We start from the raw sequence: 17,440 nt of genomic DNA on the forward strand, positions 1-17,440 counted from the left end.
ATCGTTCGGGAATTCGGGTACATCGGAGCCAGGGAGATGTCAATAGAAGGAGCGGAACACGGAACTTGTTGTAGACACCTACGACAAGTATAATCGTAAAAATACTAAAGATGGCATTCGTTAGGACTCATGATTAATACTCGCACTGGAGAACCTTTTATTTCATATTTGTATATACGACTCCTGCAGACGCCGTAAACAGAATGTTATAATATGCAGATACCGGACGTATCCACCATTCCGTAAAAATACGACTGGATGAAATCACCGGTACGTGGATTCTAGTGACTTATCCGTTCATTTAGGACATAACATTAAGGTGCATGCTGAAATAAGCTCCCAGTACTGTCAGTAATCTTTCATTTTTTTTTTTGCGCTGTCGAATTCTTGAGGGTGCATTCCGATATTAGCTCCCAGTGTTGTGAACAGTCTTTCATTTCTTACGCTTCCGAGTTCGTGATTAACTTAGCCTCTGTCCAAGGGAGTTTTTAGTGCTGTGAGCCAGAGATCATCTCTGCTGTCAGCTAATGTCAGGTCTGAGCACTCCGGCTGTAAAACCGTGCTCGAAAATGAAGCCGATGTTATAAATTTTCGCCGCTAGCGCTAGTGACGGAGGAGCCTACTTAGTACGCATGCGCGGCAACTGTTTCTTTATTTACAATCCGTTAACCTCTTTCGACAGTCACTCAATTCGCGATTCGATTTTACGGGTTGAATTCAATTTACTATTGATGCACTTGTAATAACCTTTTTGTTATTATGAGTCTTAATTATGATCTGAATTAGAATAAATAACCCATTAAAACGTCATACAAATCTGCAAGTCTAGCACGCAAGCGCACGGAGAAACAGACGGCTGCCCCATATTCCTCTCTTTGTTGCACACCGGCCTCGGAGATTGTAGCGCTCCGGTCTTTGGTGCACAAATTGAGAAACACAGGCTTGAACACGGTGTGATGTCGGTACGATACCTGGTGGAAATTTCCAGATGTTACACACTGGAATCATTCACACAGCTACAGTTAGACTCACATTAGTAGTTTGGGTCACCAATTACCGATAAAGTATTGAAATACACCGGACAACGGTCATTCTATCGCTCTAATCGAACGAACCGAGGAAAGAGTAATTATTGGATGAAAGATTTAATTAGTTGTCTTACCATTTGAGAATAATCTGTATATGTTGAATTGCAGCGTAGATTGGTGAGAGGATTTAACGGAATAACTGATTTTAATATATTTGGATACTTTGATTAACTTGGATTTATTTTATAAGTTCGATATTTTAAGTCACGAACAACGGGGTTACTTAGATGTAAGATCTTAAATTAATGGGCCAAAATGGAGTTGAAAGCTCGATGGATTTTTGGAAAGAGTAACGTCGTAGGAAAAGTTTGAATGCATAAGGCAAAAGGATTTCACCGCGAGACTGTACCGGGAGAAGATAACGAATCTAGTGGTTGCAACCAAGAGGACGATCCGATGATCGGTCGCCGTTTTTATGGGTATCGATCACTGCGCAGAACAATCCTCTTCTTTAGCTTTTGTCAACTTCTGCGCACCATCCCCCTTTTTCTAGGAATTAAAATTATGGCACGACATCTTCGCCGCATGTTCGCCCGTGCTCTTAGCTCTTTAGCTATTACTATATTACAACCTTTTTACATATGGTATAACGCTGTGTTGGTGCGGTTGTATAGACGTAGGGTCATTGCGCTGTAATTTTCCACTCTGCGTGGGCTTTGATGTTGGGGCAGCAAGCCCCCCCTTGGCTACCGTGCTTCTTTCACCCTGTGGACGTTAGGACCTGGGCCGGTTTTAGCAGCTATTTCCTAATATGGTGATCTCAGTGCACGTGCGCTAAAGGTGACCCATGTTTCGTGGTGGACGTTAGTGCCGTGTGTATTTTCGGGATCACGATGCGCCGGGTTCTAGTTGTAGTTTACTTCTTAAATATTCTTACTATCCTGTTCGTTACAAGGTCTATATATTAAGATTACCATATCGGTTACTTGTCGTTTTGTTCGTTTTATAGCGTGTAAATATATAGAATTGCATATGTATCATAATTGATTACTATCGTTATTCGCCTGTAGTACAATAGCGATTGTTTATGAGACATAGTTGCTATTTGCTTAATATTATCAGGATTGCGCTGCTGCGAGTATTCTTAGGTGTTTGTGTTATAACAATCTCAACAGGTTTAGGGTATTTAACAATTTGATAATTCGTAGTTTCAGAGCAGGTTTACATGTATGCTTTCGTATATAATTCTCTTCTGTAATTATTAATTCTTATATTGATATAGATCGGCTTGGAAGGTATTAGAATGTTGTTCTCATGTTTGTTGGTTGCCTGTTACTGGGCGTTGCCACGTATACATCTTTGAGTTTATTTCTTGGTGTCGTACAATACTTGTAAGGAGCTAGGGATGTGTTTTCTTATGTTTTACCTCAAAACTGGTACAAGCTTTGTTCACTTAAAAGGGTTGATTGTTAGTGTATTGATATATTTATTGTAATTCTGTTTGGTTGTTTCGCCTTACAGCATCAATCCGTGAGTTGATTTACCTTCAATCGTTTCGTCGTTAAGTTTCCTAATGTGTTCTCCAGATAGGGCTCTGTATGGCTCCACATTAGAGATCTGCATTGCTTTCAAGACGCTGCACGTGTTGCCTACAATACGGCGTTACGGAGGAAAGTATAATTCATGCTGGATAATTGGTATTCACGGTTTTGAAGGTTTTGCAGTCTTTGGTTTTATGAATTGTTGCAGCAGTGCATCTGTCTTTACATTATATAGCTTATACACATATCTATGGTATTACAGTCTTCTATACTCCAGGCAATATGGTACAGCGTAAGTTGCTGATAGTGTAGCTCTCAGCTCCGAATGCGCAAATGGCATTGTCGAGTGTTATATAATAATTGGATATAATGGTGATAGTTAATTATGGTGTTAATATGATAATGGTATATAATAACGTACAATAATATTATAGCTCTTTATAGTGCGAGAGTCTCGTAACATGGTTTTTAACCTCTGGTTAGTGAATTTCGAAGTTATTTTTATCTAAGGATATTCCAAATAGTTAGACAGCTGTTTTAATGCCTTATGGTTACAAGATTCGCGTACTTCCAGTTTGGTTAGATAATGAAAAAGACATGCAATAATAGTAGTCCATAAAACATACCGACGTTCTGGTCGGATGTTACAACGGTCACGCTCACTGATATATATATACACTGGATTGGATATTACCGTATACTCTACGTGTAAGCTCGTGTGTCCAATTGAACACTTGAATTTCCGCCATCTTGTACAGAAAGTTGTCACAGAATGCGCGCTAGATTTGAACTGCGTAAAATATGCTATTTAAATCTAACGATATATTCATCACACAAAAAAGTTTTTGACGAGTAAAATAATGTTTGATACATTAAATGAAGAACAAATCATTTTTTCGAAGGTATATTATTATTTACAATTATATGATGTAAAAGATCATTAAATAATATGACGAAAAACTTGTATTTAAGCGTGATTTTTCTTTATGTTCAAAAGAAGTCCTCAATTCTAAGAAGTTTCCGTCCATTATCCTTTATCCTATGGTGGGCTGAATTTCATACGGATTATTCAAAAATTTGTATAACACTAATTCAACCGTTAGGGAATCCATTTACCATCCATTGTTCATCAAAGTGGAGCTTAAGACATGTAAAAAAAGTTTTGAATTAAACTATATCGAATTGGGTGAGTAAAAACTTTATTCAAAAATATGGAGAATAAAACATTCCTTGCAAACGTTAAGGAATTTTTATAGAGTTGCGTGCGATAAACCACAACAATATAATTAGTAGTATCAATCCACAATCCATTCACATGAAGAAAAAGTTACAAGCACAATCAAAAGAAAATAAAAAAGATGTACATATCTGAGCATGCAAATCAGGTACAAATGTGTAGGTGCTCATGTAATTTGGTTACATTCACTGTGGTGGGCCGATCGGATTCATCCTGAAATTCGGTCTGCTGCAAGTTTTCACCTACAGATAAGTTACTAATAAATAACGACAATGGAAATACACAGAAATGTGTCACACACGATTTTTCTGTAACAGAGCACTTTATAATCTGTAGGTAATTAACCGCTTCGACGACATTGACGCAATAGTGCATCACATCAACGTGTCTTTATGCACACTGAGTTTTCTCTGACCTAAAAGGGATTAATAGTTTCAGATCTTACCAAATAACGTTGGGATACTGCCTTTTCGTAAAGTTATATAATTTTTACTTTTCTTCTGAAAGCAAGAGAGTTCAAAGTGGTCGGAACACAGAAAGCTATCACTTGATGGAGACCACGGACCAATGTTTATATTTGCGATCCACTGCTTCATAATATCAGGTTCATCCAATGGGAACCTACATAACAAGCAAAGTTTAAATTTATTAATTCACACGTTATGTTGCATTGAGTAACGGTACTTACTTGAAGAATGAATAGCCACGTCCATATTCCCTTAATCGGTGACAAGATGAACACTCTGATTTTGGGTTGTCAAATATAGTTGGTACACTGTTCTTTTTCAATGTAATTAGGAATCCTGTCCTATCAAAGCAGTCATTTGTAAAATGAGCCGAACACAATGTGCTATTTCGGTTTGGCTTCCAGTCCTTCCTCTTCATTTCTTTTAACCACTGCTGAAGGCGCAACACATCTTTCACGGGAAATCTACATATCGAATTATAATTTAATCCCTGAGTCAATAATACCCGAGTTTTCAATTTCAATTATAATAAGATCGGTTCATAATTCAAATATTGTGAATTTTTACTGACACGATTCGTACGTTATAATACTCGTTAAATATAATTAGTAAATACTTCGTATGCTGACATAACCTCTGCAAGTTATCATTTGCAGAACGCTTCAGCGTTGTATACTCACTTGTGAAATGATCGCCCACAATATTTTGATTGCTTTGTTTTGCAAAAAACGCAGGTACTCATTGTTACCTCAATAATTGTTACTGTAATTTTCCAACACAATCGATTATATACACATACATATATCACGTATATATTTATATATATCTGAAGTGACAAGAATCTGTACAAAATGGCTACCGTTCAATTGGCGTGACGGCACCACGCTTAAATCCAATCCAGTGTATATATATATCAGTGGTCACGCTGCGTTATATAGGAAGGGTCTTGGTGTGCCCAGACCCGTGTATACGACTGTGGTCGGAACACACCCTTGAGCAGCACTGCCTCTGCCTAGGGAATTTTCAGCATCGTCAGTTAGTTTTGGAACGCACTCGTGTGCTCTATGCCTATGGTATCATCACATGCGAACAATGTATGTTTAAAGCAGTTTAGAGGTTATACTGGAGTGATATAGGTCTTGTATTAAGTTTTTGTTTTGTGGTGTGTAAATCATTATAATGCCTCCAAAAAAAAATGCTGCTGGAAAATCGAAGGGTGGAAATGAAGGCGAGAAGGGAGATAGCAATAAAAAAGGGGGGGCCGCAGTCAAAGTGATTATATTAACCAATTCACAATAAATGGCGCATTTTTTTTTTTTTTCGTTCGACTGACATCTAGACTAGTAATTCAATGAATCTTACAATCTCAAATGTTCACTTGAGAAGACTTACAAAACAAAATAATCATATAGTATAAAATAATCATATATTACAAAATAATCATGATAGTGAATTTCAATTACTAATGAACGTGAATATCACACAAGTGGATTTTCAATAGAAATGAATGTGCAAGCTATCTGATCGCTGGTTATGTATTCATGTCAGTCATTTGACGAAGGCTCTCAAATCACAAGATGTGCATAGATACCACAAATTTAATGATCATTCAAAATGAACTGCTGTATATTTGTATAGTATATCACTGTGTAATTAATTGTCGTGTGTATGTATAATATATTAATACCTATTTAATATATGCACCAATGAATATCATCCCAGGTAAGGCACATTCTCTGTGAAAAACAATCCAAGGTTCTAGAGGCAATGGACAAACTCAAAGCTGGCCAAAAATTTAACGAAGTAGCCGCTACCTACAGTGAAGACAAAGCTCGCTCTGGTGTAAGCATTAAATCCTTTTCATAAAAATATTTGAAATTTGTCACTTTTTTTCAAGAATGATTTTTTAGACAAACATCTTACCTATTTTACATTAGCATTGATTGAAATTCACTAAAACGTATAAATGAAACCAAAAGTATCACGCAAATTTTGCACATTCAACTCATTCAGACATTCAAAAACTTCAAGAAATGATTTAACAAAATAAAAGTTCTCTCATGTTAACGTCAGTAACTTCAACCTTATTTTATTAACTAGTTCTCTATTTAGCAAACCCACTTTTATCTGAAAGAAGTTCTTATCTTTCAAAATTATTTCAATTATCTGTAATAGATGTTTGAAATTACAGAATGGAAAGTTTCAAATTTATGGTTTGTTAGTTACCCAAGGTCCATTTCTGAACTTTTTATTAAAGGTCTAAGATCTGTGTGTCTACTTTCTTACCTATGAATGCAGCATGAATTATTAAACAGAAGCTGAATCATTGCCAAGAATTAATTTTGAGGTCTTGAGTCAAATATTATCATCTATCCCTTGACATCCTCTTCATTGACAGTGAAAAAGAATCCAAAGCTTAGATTTTCAGTGCAAAGAAGCAACTCTTGAAGTTTCACTCGTCATGACTCGTGAGTCTTTACTGGGTGCTGTGGTAAAAAAAATTCGATTTGGAATCAATATTAACATTCCAGTGGTGATGAAATATTAAAGAATTTTATTTAATCCCAAGGCTTTGTAGTTTACTACCCAAAGAATATTCAGTCAAGGTGGCAGTAGACAAGGAAAATTCAAACTAGGCAGGCAAGTTTGTTGGCCTCGAACTGTATTTTACACCTTAAAAAAAATTACGTCTATCTACAGAGACCACATACTTTTTTTATACGAGTGTCGAACTTCAATATTCAATGTGCTCTATGTTCCGAACGTTCATATGTTCGAGACTATAAATGGACTTACATCGTTGTTTTGTAGAGCTTTCTCGTTGGCTAGGGCTGTTTTATCAGGAATTGTTACAAGTAGGTAACTTTTTACCATAGTTAGCGAGACATTCTGTTAAGAATCAATTGTGCTATAGAAGTCGCTTGAATTTTCATTCAAATGAATACTCGGAACCTCAAGTAAATAATACTTGATAATTTTGTCCACAAATGTACAATAATACTGTATCGATCGTAAAGTCGTACTTTTGTAAGCCTAACAATAAGGTTCAACTGTATGGCCGAAAAAAGACTACCGAAAAGGCGGATACTTTACATATACGGTATACTCGATTAAAAAATGTTGTTTGCACCTCAGTCGTAAGATTTTATGGCCTAAGTAGGACAAATACCATTTTGAAGTTAGTCTCGCAAAGCTAGCTGACGTTCGCCGTACTACGACCAAAAGTGTCAGGAGAAGTCGAGTTTTATTTCTCACAATGAGCTCATAAGTTTTCATGAGTACTTAGATAGAAGGATAATCATCATATATTTGTTGACAGTTCCAAATATATAAGTGATATTCTAATAATTCTTCTCACATTAAGCTCGTTACTTTTTTAGGTACTAGAAGGCTTTCTATTGTGACACTAATGTTTCTATTTTGCTACTGTTTCGGAATATTGCCTTCACGTGCCTCTTTTCCTCAAGAACTGCAACTGCAGGCCACTATTTTAATGCTGAGTTAGTATTATATTCAGCGTAATTGAAAAATTAGGTCAATCAAATTATAGTCATAATAATAGTCATGAATTAGTATTACCATATTATTAAAATACTAAAGATAAGACTTGAGGTTGTTCACACTACAAAAAGACCAGATTAATGTCAAACTATTAACTATGGCTAAATTTACTAATTATAAGATGATTTACTAGTAGATAGACTGATAAACTAGCATTTGAATACCGATTTCTTCACTCTCCCATACTTCGAAATTTTTGTCTTCCATGGGAAATTTGTATAGTTGTGATATATTGGTTTATCGTTAGCCTAATTGTACATAATCATTAAGTATTTTTTCTATTCGTCGAACGGCAGCTACAATTGATTGAATTCATCCAATAAGTACAATTTTAAAGAAGTTTTTTCCGATACAAAAAATCACATTATGTGAAAAACGAGAGAATACACTTTTCTATAATATTCCATGCAATCGAGATATGAATGAACCAAACGTCAATCGAACCGAATAATTGATTGTCGATGTATAAATTCCCAAAATTCATTCACGTTTTCAGTCACCTGCTTGTGCATCTGTAATGTATAACCCTACACCAATGCTTGATGGTTGGTTAATTAGCAACTACGAATGATTTGAATTCCGTGTTTTTGAATTTGTGACCAAGAATTTTTTGTACCAGAAAAGTTCACTAATAATTGACTGAATTTAGGGAGATCTGGGCTGGATGACTCGCGGCTCTATGGTTGGGCCGTTTCAAGAGGCAGCCTTTGCATTGCCCATATCGAGTATTGGTACTCCAGTATACACTGACCCGCCGGTTAAAACGAAATTTGGTTACCACATAATCATGGTTGAAGGAAAAAAATAGCAAGATGTAAAATAACTTCCTTGTATACACTCAGCTTTCAATATTCATAAATAAAACGGTTTAATTTTTTCACTTATGAACGAACATTGCGTGATGAGTAAATCTTTAAACCCTTCAACATTTCCTGTAATTGAATCATAAAAGAAAGTCCTTCATACATCCCAACAGAATTTTTGAGTCATCATTCCTGAAAATTTCAAGAAACGTGTTTATTCCCGTTTTTTATAGGTATTGTGATAAGAATGTCACTGAACGTCGATGGAAAACATTTTGTCTTGGCAGCTGCACGATATATATCCATTTTCAAAGTATTGCCAAAGATCTTAGACTCACGATTTGATGCTGATAATGACACAGTAAATCAGAATAGAAAAATCCATTATTTATATTCTTAACAATGCAAGATAACTGTTGAATACAAAAAGAGAGCTCTTAGGGATTAAAATACGCTGATCAACTATGAGACCAGTCTCATCTGTCAATATACATAGATCGGAATATTGAAGAGTACACGACAAGCATATCAAAATTTAACTGCACATATATGCAAAATTCTGAAGAAGTGTCTCAAATTTCGAACATTCATTTGAACGGTACTTGAGACGACTGTTACATGTGATTTGAGAATCCATGGAATGACAAAACCGTGAAATGAATTCGTCTTTACACTCGTCCAGGATCCTTCCTTCACTTTATACCTGGCTGAATTGTTTTCTGGAAACACTTAAACATCAAAATATAATTTCAGAAACCCATACCCAGTCTTCACCCTCGTCGGAAACCATCCTTTGGCCCACCCCAAGCTACTACCTATCTTCTAACTCGTCGTTTATACCCTGCCGCTTTTTCACGGCAATTTCAGAAAAATCAAAGCATTCTTCGTGAGTACTAAATCTTTACCATCAGCCTAAATTATCCCACTACTAACCTTTAGATTCAGTTAATACTTTTTTATCGCGCAATAACAACCCTAAGACAAGTCCTATGATAGAAAGAGTTGCTATTACAGTTGTAACCTAAATTTCTCTACGCGATCACCAATCCGGAGTAACCGACGACCGCGAATCCAGATGTACAATAATTTGGCACCCGCGATGAGCCCTGGTCAAATGTTAAGACGTAATTAAAGTGGTTGAACGCCAGGTGCATTTTTGTACATCACTGCACAGATTTCTACTCGAACTTTACCTTTCTCGGTTTTATCGCTATGCATCTGCTCGTTCAGTATTGCGGTGAGGGGGTAGGTGATTTGAGGAGAGAGAGAGAGGGAAGGACGCGATTCGCTAATTTAAAACAAAAATGATATATTCTGTAAAGATCAGCGATACAGAAGACAAAAATAATAAAACAAAAAGTTTTCATAATGCTACAGCAATTCCAAAAGAAATCAAACAAAAATCATCTCGCCTTTCGCGAACTATCAGAATCGAAATAACCCATTAACGCCCGAAATGACACTTTTCATATAGTCATGTTTGACCGATTGCCAACAACGCTAGGACAATGGGATTTTAATAAAAATTGGTACCCGACTATTTTCAAGGGTGCTCTTTCAGAATATCGTGGTTAGAAGCCATGAAAATTAGATTTTCTATGGAAAATTTGCAATTAAAAAAAAAAACAGCGAAAATTTGGTGTAGTTTTTTTGAAAAACTATTTATATCGAACTGTTACGGGGTAGAATGCGTAGGCTCCGATGAGCGGTAATCGGAGCTTACTCCACGCCCAGCCAAGGTGTTATTTGGCTATTATAGGATCCGTTCACGTCGACTATGCACTCGCACGCTACTACTCCCAATGCAGGAAGTGAATGGAATAGGAAGAGATCGGTTTTAAGGGACGGTAAACGATTTGAAGTATATGATTGTTTATTATTATCAAGTAGTTAATGCAAAAGAGTCGGTCGAGGGAAAAAGGTGTGGTTTTGGTTTAGAAGGATAGGTGTCTTGCTTGAGCGCTAGGATGGATCTGCAGAGTTTAGCGGGATGTAGAAGGCAAGCTAGCCGCGAGTTAGAGAAGAATCTGCTGACTCGCGGACGATAAGGGCAGACTACAGAGCGAGGGGCTGCTCACTCGCTTATTCCATGGTTCATCGATTTCCGAAAGGAATCGATTTCTTGTGATTTCGATTGCGATTTTCGTAACGCCTGAATCGATGAGATTACTCGCGATTTCATATGATTTTTCCTAACTTCTAACATTACGAATGATACCTAAACTTCAAGAATCACCGATCTCTAGATTGAAAATGTGAAATAAATATTGATTAATTATTATAGATAGAAATTAATTGATATATGGTTCAGGATACGTGGATACTCATTCAATAACATAGATTATTTGAGATATTAGAAGAATTTTTTTATTTTCTTAAAAATATTGTCATGAACACTTAAACTTTTTTCATTTATAATAGGAGATGACATAGTCAGGTGATATTGCTTAAGGTGCCGCTGACCTGGATCTAAAAGTTGTAATCGATCAAAGCGCCCTCTGCGTAAGTTTCCTCGGTTCCAAACCATTCGAAGGTGGTACTCTCCACCGGGGAGTAGCGCAACACAATATTAGACAAAACACGGTTGGAAAAGGCCTGAATCTGAGTCGGTAACCATACCAACAGGATTGACTCGAATTTTGCATGCAAATGATGACGTCATGCGTGTAGCGATTGCATCACGACCGAACTGATTATTTTGATAGTTTTACGGTGAATATAGCAAATTCAATTTATTGTACCGTGAAACACCCTTGCATATGGGACATTCTTTGACGAATCGGACAGATTTAGATAAAAATCGACCGACACAATTTTGATGTAGCTTAAAATTTTTTCACGGGTTCTATATTGAAAAAATAGGGATACGTATTCGAGGATTTTTTATTTTACATATTTCGTAACATAGAGGGGATCGAAAATTTGATAATTTGGTGTTTTCTGGCATAGAGAACTAATTTTCAAAAATTCATAACGCCGGTTCTGTTTGAGCTGAAAAGTTCGTTTTTCAACCCAAAGCTAATGAATTTTAATGCAACAATTGTTTCATTTACGATTATTCCGAAATTTATATTGTTACAAATAATTAATAGTTTAAATCGATTTTTAGCAATTGCCTTCACCTCGTAGCGAGTTCTCAGTACGACCATCGTATTCTACGTCAAATTATTTATCAATAACGCTTTCTATTTGATGGAGAAATTATTATTACTGTAGGAAAAAATTAATTTATCCAGCGCGGCACATCACATCGGCGCGCGGGTTCCATTGCACGCCTCGTTATCTTGCCTCGTATCGTTTTCTTCTGTAATATAAATGATTACTGTATATTCTCAATTGAATAATAATATTCAATAGCAAGTAAGACTTTATGAAAAATACAACAAAAAAATAATCAAATACAAAATATTATTGTGTTAAATAAAAAATCAATTTATTAAGATTTCAATACATTATTTTTAGTTAATAAGTACCTCATCCTGCAATACGTCGTACAATATTTACATTTATTCTTGAAAATTTGTATGATTCCAACCTCTCCTAAAGAATTGGAAGCAAAGCAACTCTAATTGTGTCAAAAAAAAAAAACGGTTGTACAAATTTTTAAACGAAAAATACTATACATATTAAAATTGAATGTAAATATTGTGAGACGTAATGCAGAACGAGGTGTTTATTAACTAATAATAATGTATTAAAATCTTGGTAAATTAATTTTTTATTTACCACAATAATATTTTTTATTTTATTATTTTTTTGTTAAATTTTTTATAAAGTCTTATATGCTAATAAATAATATTATTCAATTAAAAATATAGAGTAATCATCTATATTACAGAGGAAAACGATACGAGGCAAGATTATGAGGCGTGCAATGGAACCCACGCGCCGATGTCACGTGCCGCGCTAGATAAATTCTTTTCCTCCAGTAATAATAATTTCTCCATCAATTAAAAATACGTTATGGTTAAAATATTTGACGTAGAATACGATGGTTGTGCTAAGAACTCGCTACGAGGTTGAGGTAATTGTTAAAAATCGATTGAAACATATTAATTGTTTATAACAGTATAAACTTCGGAATAATCGTTAATGAAAGAATTGTTGTAATAAAGTTTGTTTTATTAGCTTTGAGATGAAAAAAAACAAACTTTCCAGCTCAAATTGAACCGGCGTTATGAATTTTTGAAAGTGAGTCTTCCAAGCCAAAAAATACAAAATTATCAAACTTTCGATCCCCTCTATTTTACGAAATATGTGAAATAAAAAATCCTGGAATACGTATCCCTATTTTTTCGATATAGAACCCGTCAAAAAATAATTTCAGCTAAATCACAAATGTGTCGGTCACAAAGGTGTTCGGTTGTAAACGAATGTCCCGTATACATTAAAACATATCACGCAATATTAGTTTTATACGAGTACAGCACGAAGTATTTTCAAAATGATTTCATAAATATCACCATTCACCATTTGTAGATATTTGGAAATATGTTCGAAAAATATGATTGAAACAAAATTGAAACGTTTTATGAAGTTACGCCATCGGTCGCCCCCCCCCCCCCCCCCCCCAACTCCGCTTCTCCCTGTCGCAAACTTGAATGGACATGTTTATTTTCCGTCCGTGCATTACATTGAATTCGATTATTCGCTCAGTCTACGGATAGTGAATGTGCGCGAGAAAAAAAAAATCTTTGTGTCGTCAGACGACTGTGCTCGAACATTTTGTATTTCGAAAATAAAGAGTATTTCTCATTCTTCTTCAGAGGTTTTCTATGAGGTACATACATGAATATCTCTGGTGAGTATTTATACATATATATATATATACATTATACAGTTGTATAAAACGTGCACCCCGACTTACGTTTTTTTCGACTTACGCCGTCAATGCCGGAACGATCCATAGCGTTACTCTTTCACATTCAATAAACTAAAGGGAGCATTATAATATAAACGAGTGGTATTGAATTTCAAAAAAGGAGGGATAGTACTTGGAATCCGAAGAAGTTGATTCCTTCGAGAGTTCCAAATTTCTGTGAAATCTTATAGGATTGCAGTGAATCCGTAGAAAATTGTGACGTCTTCGAATGATTTTTTATGGTTTTTTGTAGCAATTTTCAGTAGGGCGCATGATTGACCGTGACGGACTTTGATGTACAGCAGTAACACATACCCTGACTTTTCGTAGGTCGTATACGATGCAGGAACCAACCCAAAACTCACTAGCGTATCCGTAGCGTATACCATCTACGAGAAGTCACGGTATATAGTTTTATAACGATTTCTACCAAATAAGTAACTTTCAGGTAACTCGTCTAATGTAAAAAAAAAATTTGGTAGCATCATTCAGAACTAGGCGTAATTGACAAATGAAACGAAGCAAATTTTAGTATGAAATCCTTATTTGTTGAGAATTAAAAACAAAAAAAATTGGCAAGCAAATCTTCATCAGAGTTTTAACAAGGATCGGCCCTGTAAGATATTTGCCACGAATCTTGAACCATTGTATGCAGTAATTGTATGTATGTACAGTGACATAGATTTTTTGCGGGATGTATTTCTAGTATTGTTAAACACATCCGGTTCAGAAACAATTTCGCGTATATATTAGGGTAATCTTTAAAACAGGCTCGGACGATTGTCAACCGGCCCACCCCCTCCCCCCCTCTCCCAAATTTTCTATAAATAAATAAATAATGGTCTGTTCAAGAGCACAATTTTTTATCTCAACCCTAAACCCTCACGCCTATACTTGCGTGTTTCCTGCAATTTCGGTATTTATTTTACTGCGGCATCTATTCTTTCGGTCAATAATCTGTAAGTATGACAATTTTGCGGACATCGATGCTACTATTAGATGAGGATATCCGGAGCGTATATGGGGCATTCTATGTAAATTATTCGCCATTTATATCTGCCTTTTCGACGAACAGGAATTAATGGACAGGTATTTTCGTTTTTGTTAATGATTTTCTATGAAATCGATGAAAAAAGTCAGATTTAAGTGGTACGTACTCGATGTAGAATGCCCCAAAACCCTTCAATAAAATAAAATAGAATAATTTTCTTTGCGGAACTACGACTCAAAACGAGAAAAGAAACAGTATGTTATTTTAATATCGGGTTTTGGAAAAGCCATGAGCATTTAAAAAAAAATTATGTGATATTTTGATAAATTTATGGTGTTTGGATGGGTTGAGACAAACATCTAAAATATTTCAGAAAGACTGCTTTTGGCAGGTACAAGAAAGTGTAAAATTTTCAATAGAATCAAAATTGGTCGGGGTCACGGGTTGGTCGGTTTCGCATGGAATGCCCCGTTCACGTACAGTCGGGCTACGTGCGATTACGAATAGTTACGGCGATTGTAAACTGATGTTACCATTTCCAAACGATGCCTTATAATATGCACGAATTTCAAAATCTAACGGTTATTCTGAGTGAGTTCCACCTGAAAGCCTATGCTCTCGTCGGCACTGCAGATTGTTGCTTTAACAGAAACATAGGACGTGTGCGTATTACCATGTCGTTTTACCACTTGGTACCGCTTCGGTCGACTGCAGCGCATCTGGAGGTTCAACGTTGAACTAAATTACAGACTTCTCGTGCATCAGAACGGGCTCCTGTCACCTGAAAATCGCCCGCACAAATCGTGCCATATTTACAGAAAACTGACTGGTGCTATAGGTTTTCCCGGATTACGTGTGTGTTTTTGTACGTCGGTATCTCCCTGGCAAAAGTGAAAGAAATTCTGATATCGTACAAGCGGTGAATATTCAACAAGTCGCTAGCCCGATCGGCCATGTTTGACGCGACGTGATTTTATTGAGTTCATCATCATTTTTATTAGACGTTATCAGTGATCTGCGATAGTAGTGACTGAGATACAGACGTACAATTTTATTCAAGCTATGTTTTGAAAATTTTCCCAGTCAGATTCGTACCCCCGTTTTATCAGGATTTGTGCGGGCGATTTCCCCGCTTCTGACGTCACGAAATATACCAAGAGAATAATCTTAAAAGTTAACACTCGGCACCACTCACGTTCTTCGTCTGTTTTTCGCAGGCTGGCCATCCCATATTTAATTTTAACCTGCAAAAAGCCGAAAAATGATTGCATCGACGACGACGACGATTATGTTTTCATTTAATGTATGGGGCATTCTCTGTCAACTCGTCCATGAATAATAATTTGAATTTTTATGGGTGATCACACCTAATGTGATAAGCTTTAAGGACTTTTTTCGATTTTCGACCTTTCGCAGTTTGAAATTAAATATCGGATGGCCAGCCTGCGAAAAACAGACGAAGAACGTGAGTGGTGCCAGAGATGAGTAGGGAGATCTCCAACGCTCGGCTTTTCGTGATACCAGCTAGGTTGAAGCGTCGACGTGACACCTAGGCGGCCACGCACCGAAGGTGGCCCATTTCCGACCTGACACCTAGGCGGCCATGCACCGAAGGTGGCCCACAATCGTGCATATATAGATACACTCGGTCGCTCGAGCAAGCGGTTGCCAATCCCATCCTTGTCCCCGCTCGCACAAATGTTTCCAGGAATGCAAGAATTGGGATTTTTTTGTTTCAATTATGAATGTCAGCGAATAAAAGTGTCTCCAGATTTGATAAATTTTGGATTCAATTAGCGGACGCTGAACCAAAATAATTAACCATTCCCAGCCCGAATACTTTTTTTTTTTTTTTTAATAAATATTATTTTTTTATTGATATGAAAATATGTGACGCCTGGTGTTCTCGAATATTTGTATACGCAGTCTATGGCAAAATATAGGAAGCCAGCTCGATAACATTTATGCAAAATGTGCAATGGGCAAGTGGTTGGAGGAAATTTTTTTTTCTCGAACTGAATCTTCCAGAGAACCATCAGCGAATTCCAAGCAAGCTCCATAAACATACCGAGCAAACGCGCGATCACGGACGTAGCTGTGGTGTGGCTGAGTGGATACCACATGAGGATGAATTTTCAATCACAGGTTTTTGCGCGAAGTTTTCCTGTATTTAAGGTAATTACTGCTGCCTTTGCTATAATACTGCATTCAAGTCTTAAACAAAACACTAAAAAATAAGTTAACCACTTAATGTGAAACAAAATGTTAGATTGAGCTTAAAATTTAAGCCGGAGTTACATAAACTAAGATAATTACAAGTGCAATATTGTAAATATTGAACATTTATTGTTCATCTAAATAAATATGGTTTCCTCCTCAAAGAAAAAAAAAAAAAAAACATGAGGATGGAGTGATGCGGGACACGGGTTCGATCGCAGTTCACTCTTTTTTTTTTTTTATTTTTAAATTCAATCCCGGCTTTTTTTTGTATTTTCGGAGAGAAAAAACAAATCAAAGAACGAAAATTTCGAGAGCCGGTCGATTTTTTCCTTCTTTCCTTTTGCTTTTTTTTTACTGAACCCACCTTTTTTGTAGTGGGGGTAACCCAGAAGAGAACAAATAATTGAAACAATAAAATTCCGAGAGCGAATCGATTTGTTCCCCGTTTTTAGCGCCTCTTTTTTGATAAGGAAAAGTTTTGACAGTAATGTAAAATAGAGATTGCTAAACACAGATGTATTGTTTTTTAATAACACCGGCCCACAAAAAAAAAGTGGTCTGTACTTTTGACCGGACCTACCTATCTTTATGTATTTTGACGCGCTCAATCCGAATCTGAAGTCAGTTTTGCCCGTACATCCTCAAAATTTTGAGTAAATTGCAAAAAACTATAAAAATCGCCAAAAATTAGCATTTTTGGTAAGAAAAAAATTTATGGAAGTATAGACCAA

At 36.2% G+C, this 17,440-nt stretch overlaps 2 protein-coding genes across 4 annotated transcripts; one reads left to right on the forward strand and one right to left on the reverse strand.

The window, feature by feature from the left end:
• Positions 1-3,457: 3,457 nt before the first annotated feature.
• LOC124294603 (THAP domain-containing protein 1-like) lies at positions 3,458-5,189 on the reverse strand. 2 transcript variants are annotated; one of them, XM_046740525.1, is made up of 5 exons: positions 5,133-5,189; positions 4,954-5,035; positions 4,495-4,737; positions 4,252-4,427; positions 3,458-4,048 (listed from the first exon to the last, which is right to left on the reverse strand). In XM_046740525.1, the coding sequence occupies exons 2-5, from the start codon at positions 5,013-5,015 to the stop codon at positions 3,951-3,953; spliced, it is 579 nt and encodes a 192-aa protein (XP_046596481.1). In that variant the 5' UTR covers positions 5,016-5,035; positions 5,133-5,189; the 3' UTR covers positions 3,458-3,950. The 2 variants fall into 2 exon arrangements, with proteins under 2 accessions (XP_046596481.1, XP_046596480.1); XM_046740524.1 differs by lacking the exon at positions 5,133-5,189 and having other exon boundaries at positions 4,954-5,118.
• Positions 5,190-5,265: 76 nt separating this feature from the next.
• LOC107226774 (peptidyl-prolyl cis-trans isomerase NIMA-interacting 4) lies at positions 5,266-8,726 on the forward strand. 2 transcript variants are annotated; one of them, XM_046740454.1, is made up of 3 exons: positions 5,266-5,367; positions 5,996-6,115; positions 8,484-8,726. In XM_046740454.1, the coding sequence occupies exons 1-3, from the start codon at positions 5,338-5,340 to the stop codon at positions 8,640-8,642; spliced, it is 309 nt and encodes a 102-aa protein (XP_046596410.1). In that variant the 5' UTR covers positions 5,266-5,337; the 3' UTR covers positions 8,643-8,726. The 2 variants fall into 2 exon arrangements, with proteins under 2 accessions (XP_046596410.1, XP_015523175.1); XM_015667689.2 differs by lacking the exon at positions 5,266-5,367 and adding an exon at positions 5,374-5,545.
• The last annotated feature ends 8,714 nt before the right edge of the window (positions 8,727-17,440 follow it).

The sequence above is a fragment of the Neodiprion lecontei genome, chromosome 5, assembly GCF_021901455.1.
Source record: "Neodiprion lecontei isolate iyNeoLeco1 chromosome 5, iyNeoLeco1.1, whole genome shotgun sequence".
NCBI classification, from domain to species: domain Eukaryota; kingdom Metazoa; phylum Arthropoda; class Insecta; order Hymenoptera; family Diprionidae; genus Neodiprion; species Neodiprion lecontei.

Bases quoted from the DNA above. Each gene is read 5' to 3' on its own strand.
- LOC124294603 (XM_046740525.1), bottom strand. From the start codon at position 5,015: ATGAGTACCTGCGTTTTTTGCAAAACAAAGCAATCAAAATATTGTGGG. The intron at 4,428-4,494 runs GTAAGTACCGTT...CTTGTTATGTAG, and splicing joins CGTGGCTATTCATTCTTCAA to GTTCCCATTGGATGAACCTG. The intron at 4,049-4,251 runs GTAAGATCTGAA...ACTTATCTGTAG, and splicing joins CAGTATCCCAACGTTATTTG to GTGAAAACTTGCAGCAGACC.
- LOC107226774 (XM_015667689.2), top strand. From the start codon at position 5,453: ATGCCTCCAAAAAAAAATGCTGCTGGAAAATCGAAGGGTGGAAATGAA. The intron at 5,546-5,995 runs GTGATTATATTA...ATATCATCCCAG, and splicing joins AAGGGGGGGCCGCAGTCAAA to GTAAGGCACATTCTCTGTGA. The intron at 6,116-8,483 runs GTAAGCATTAAA...GACTGAATTTAG, and splicing joins AAGACAAAGCTCGCTCTGGT to GGAGATCTGGGCTGGATGAC.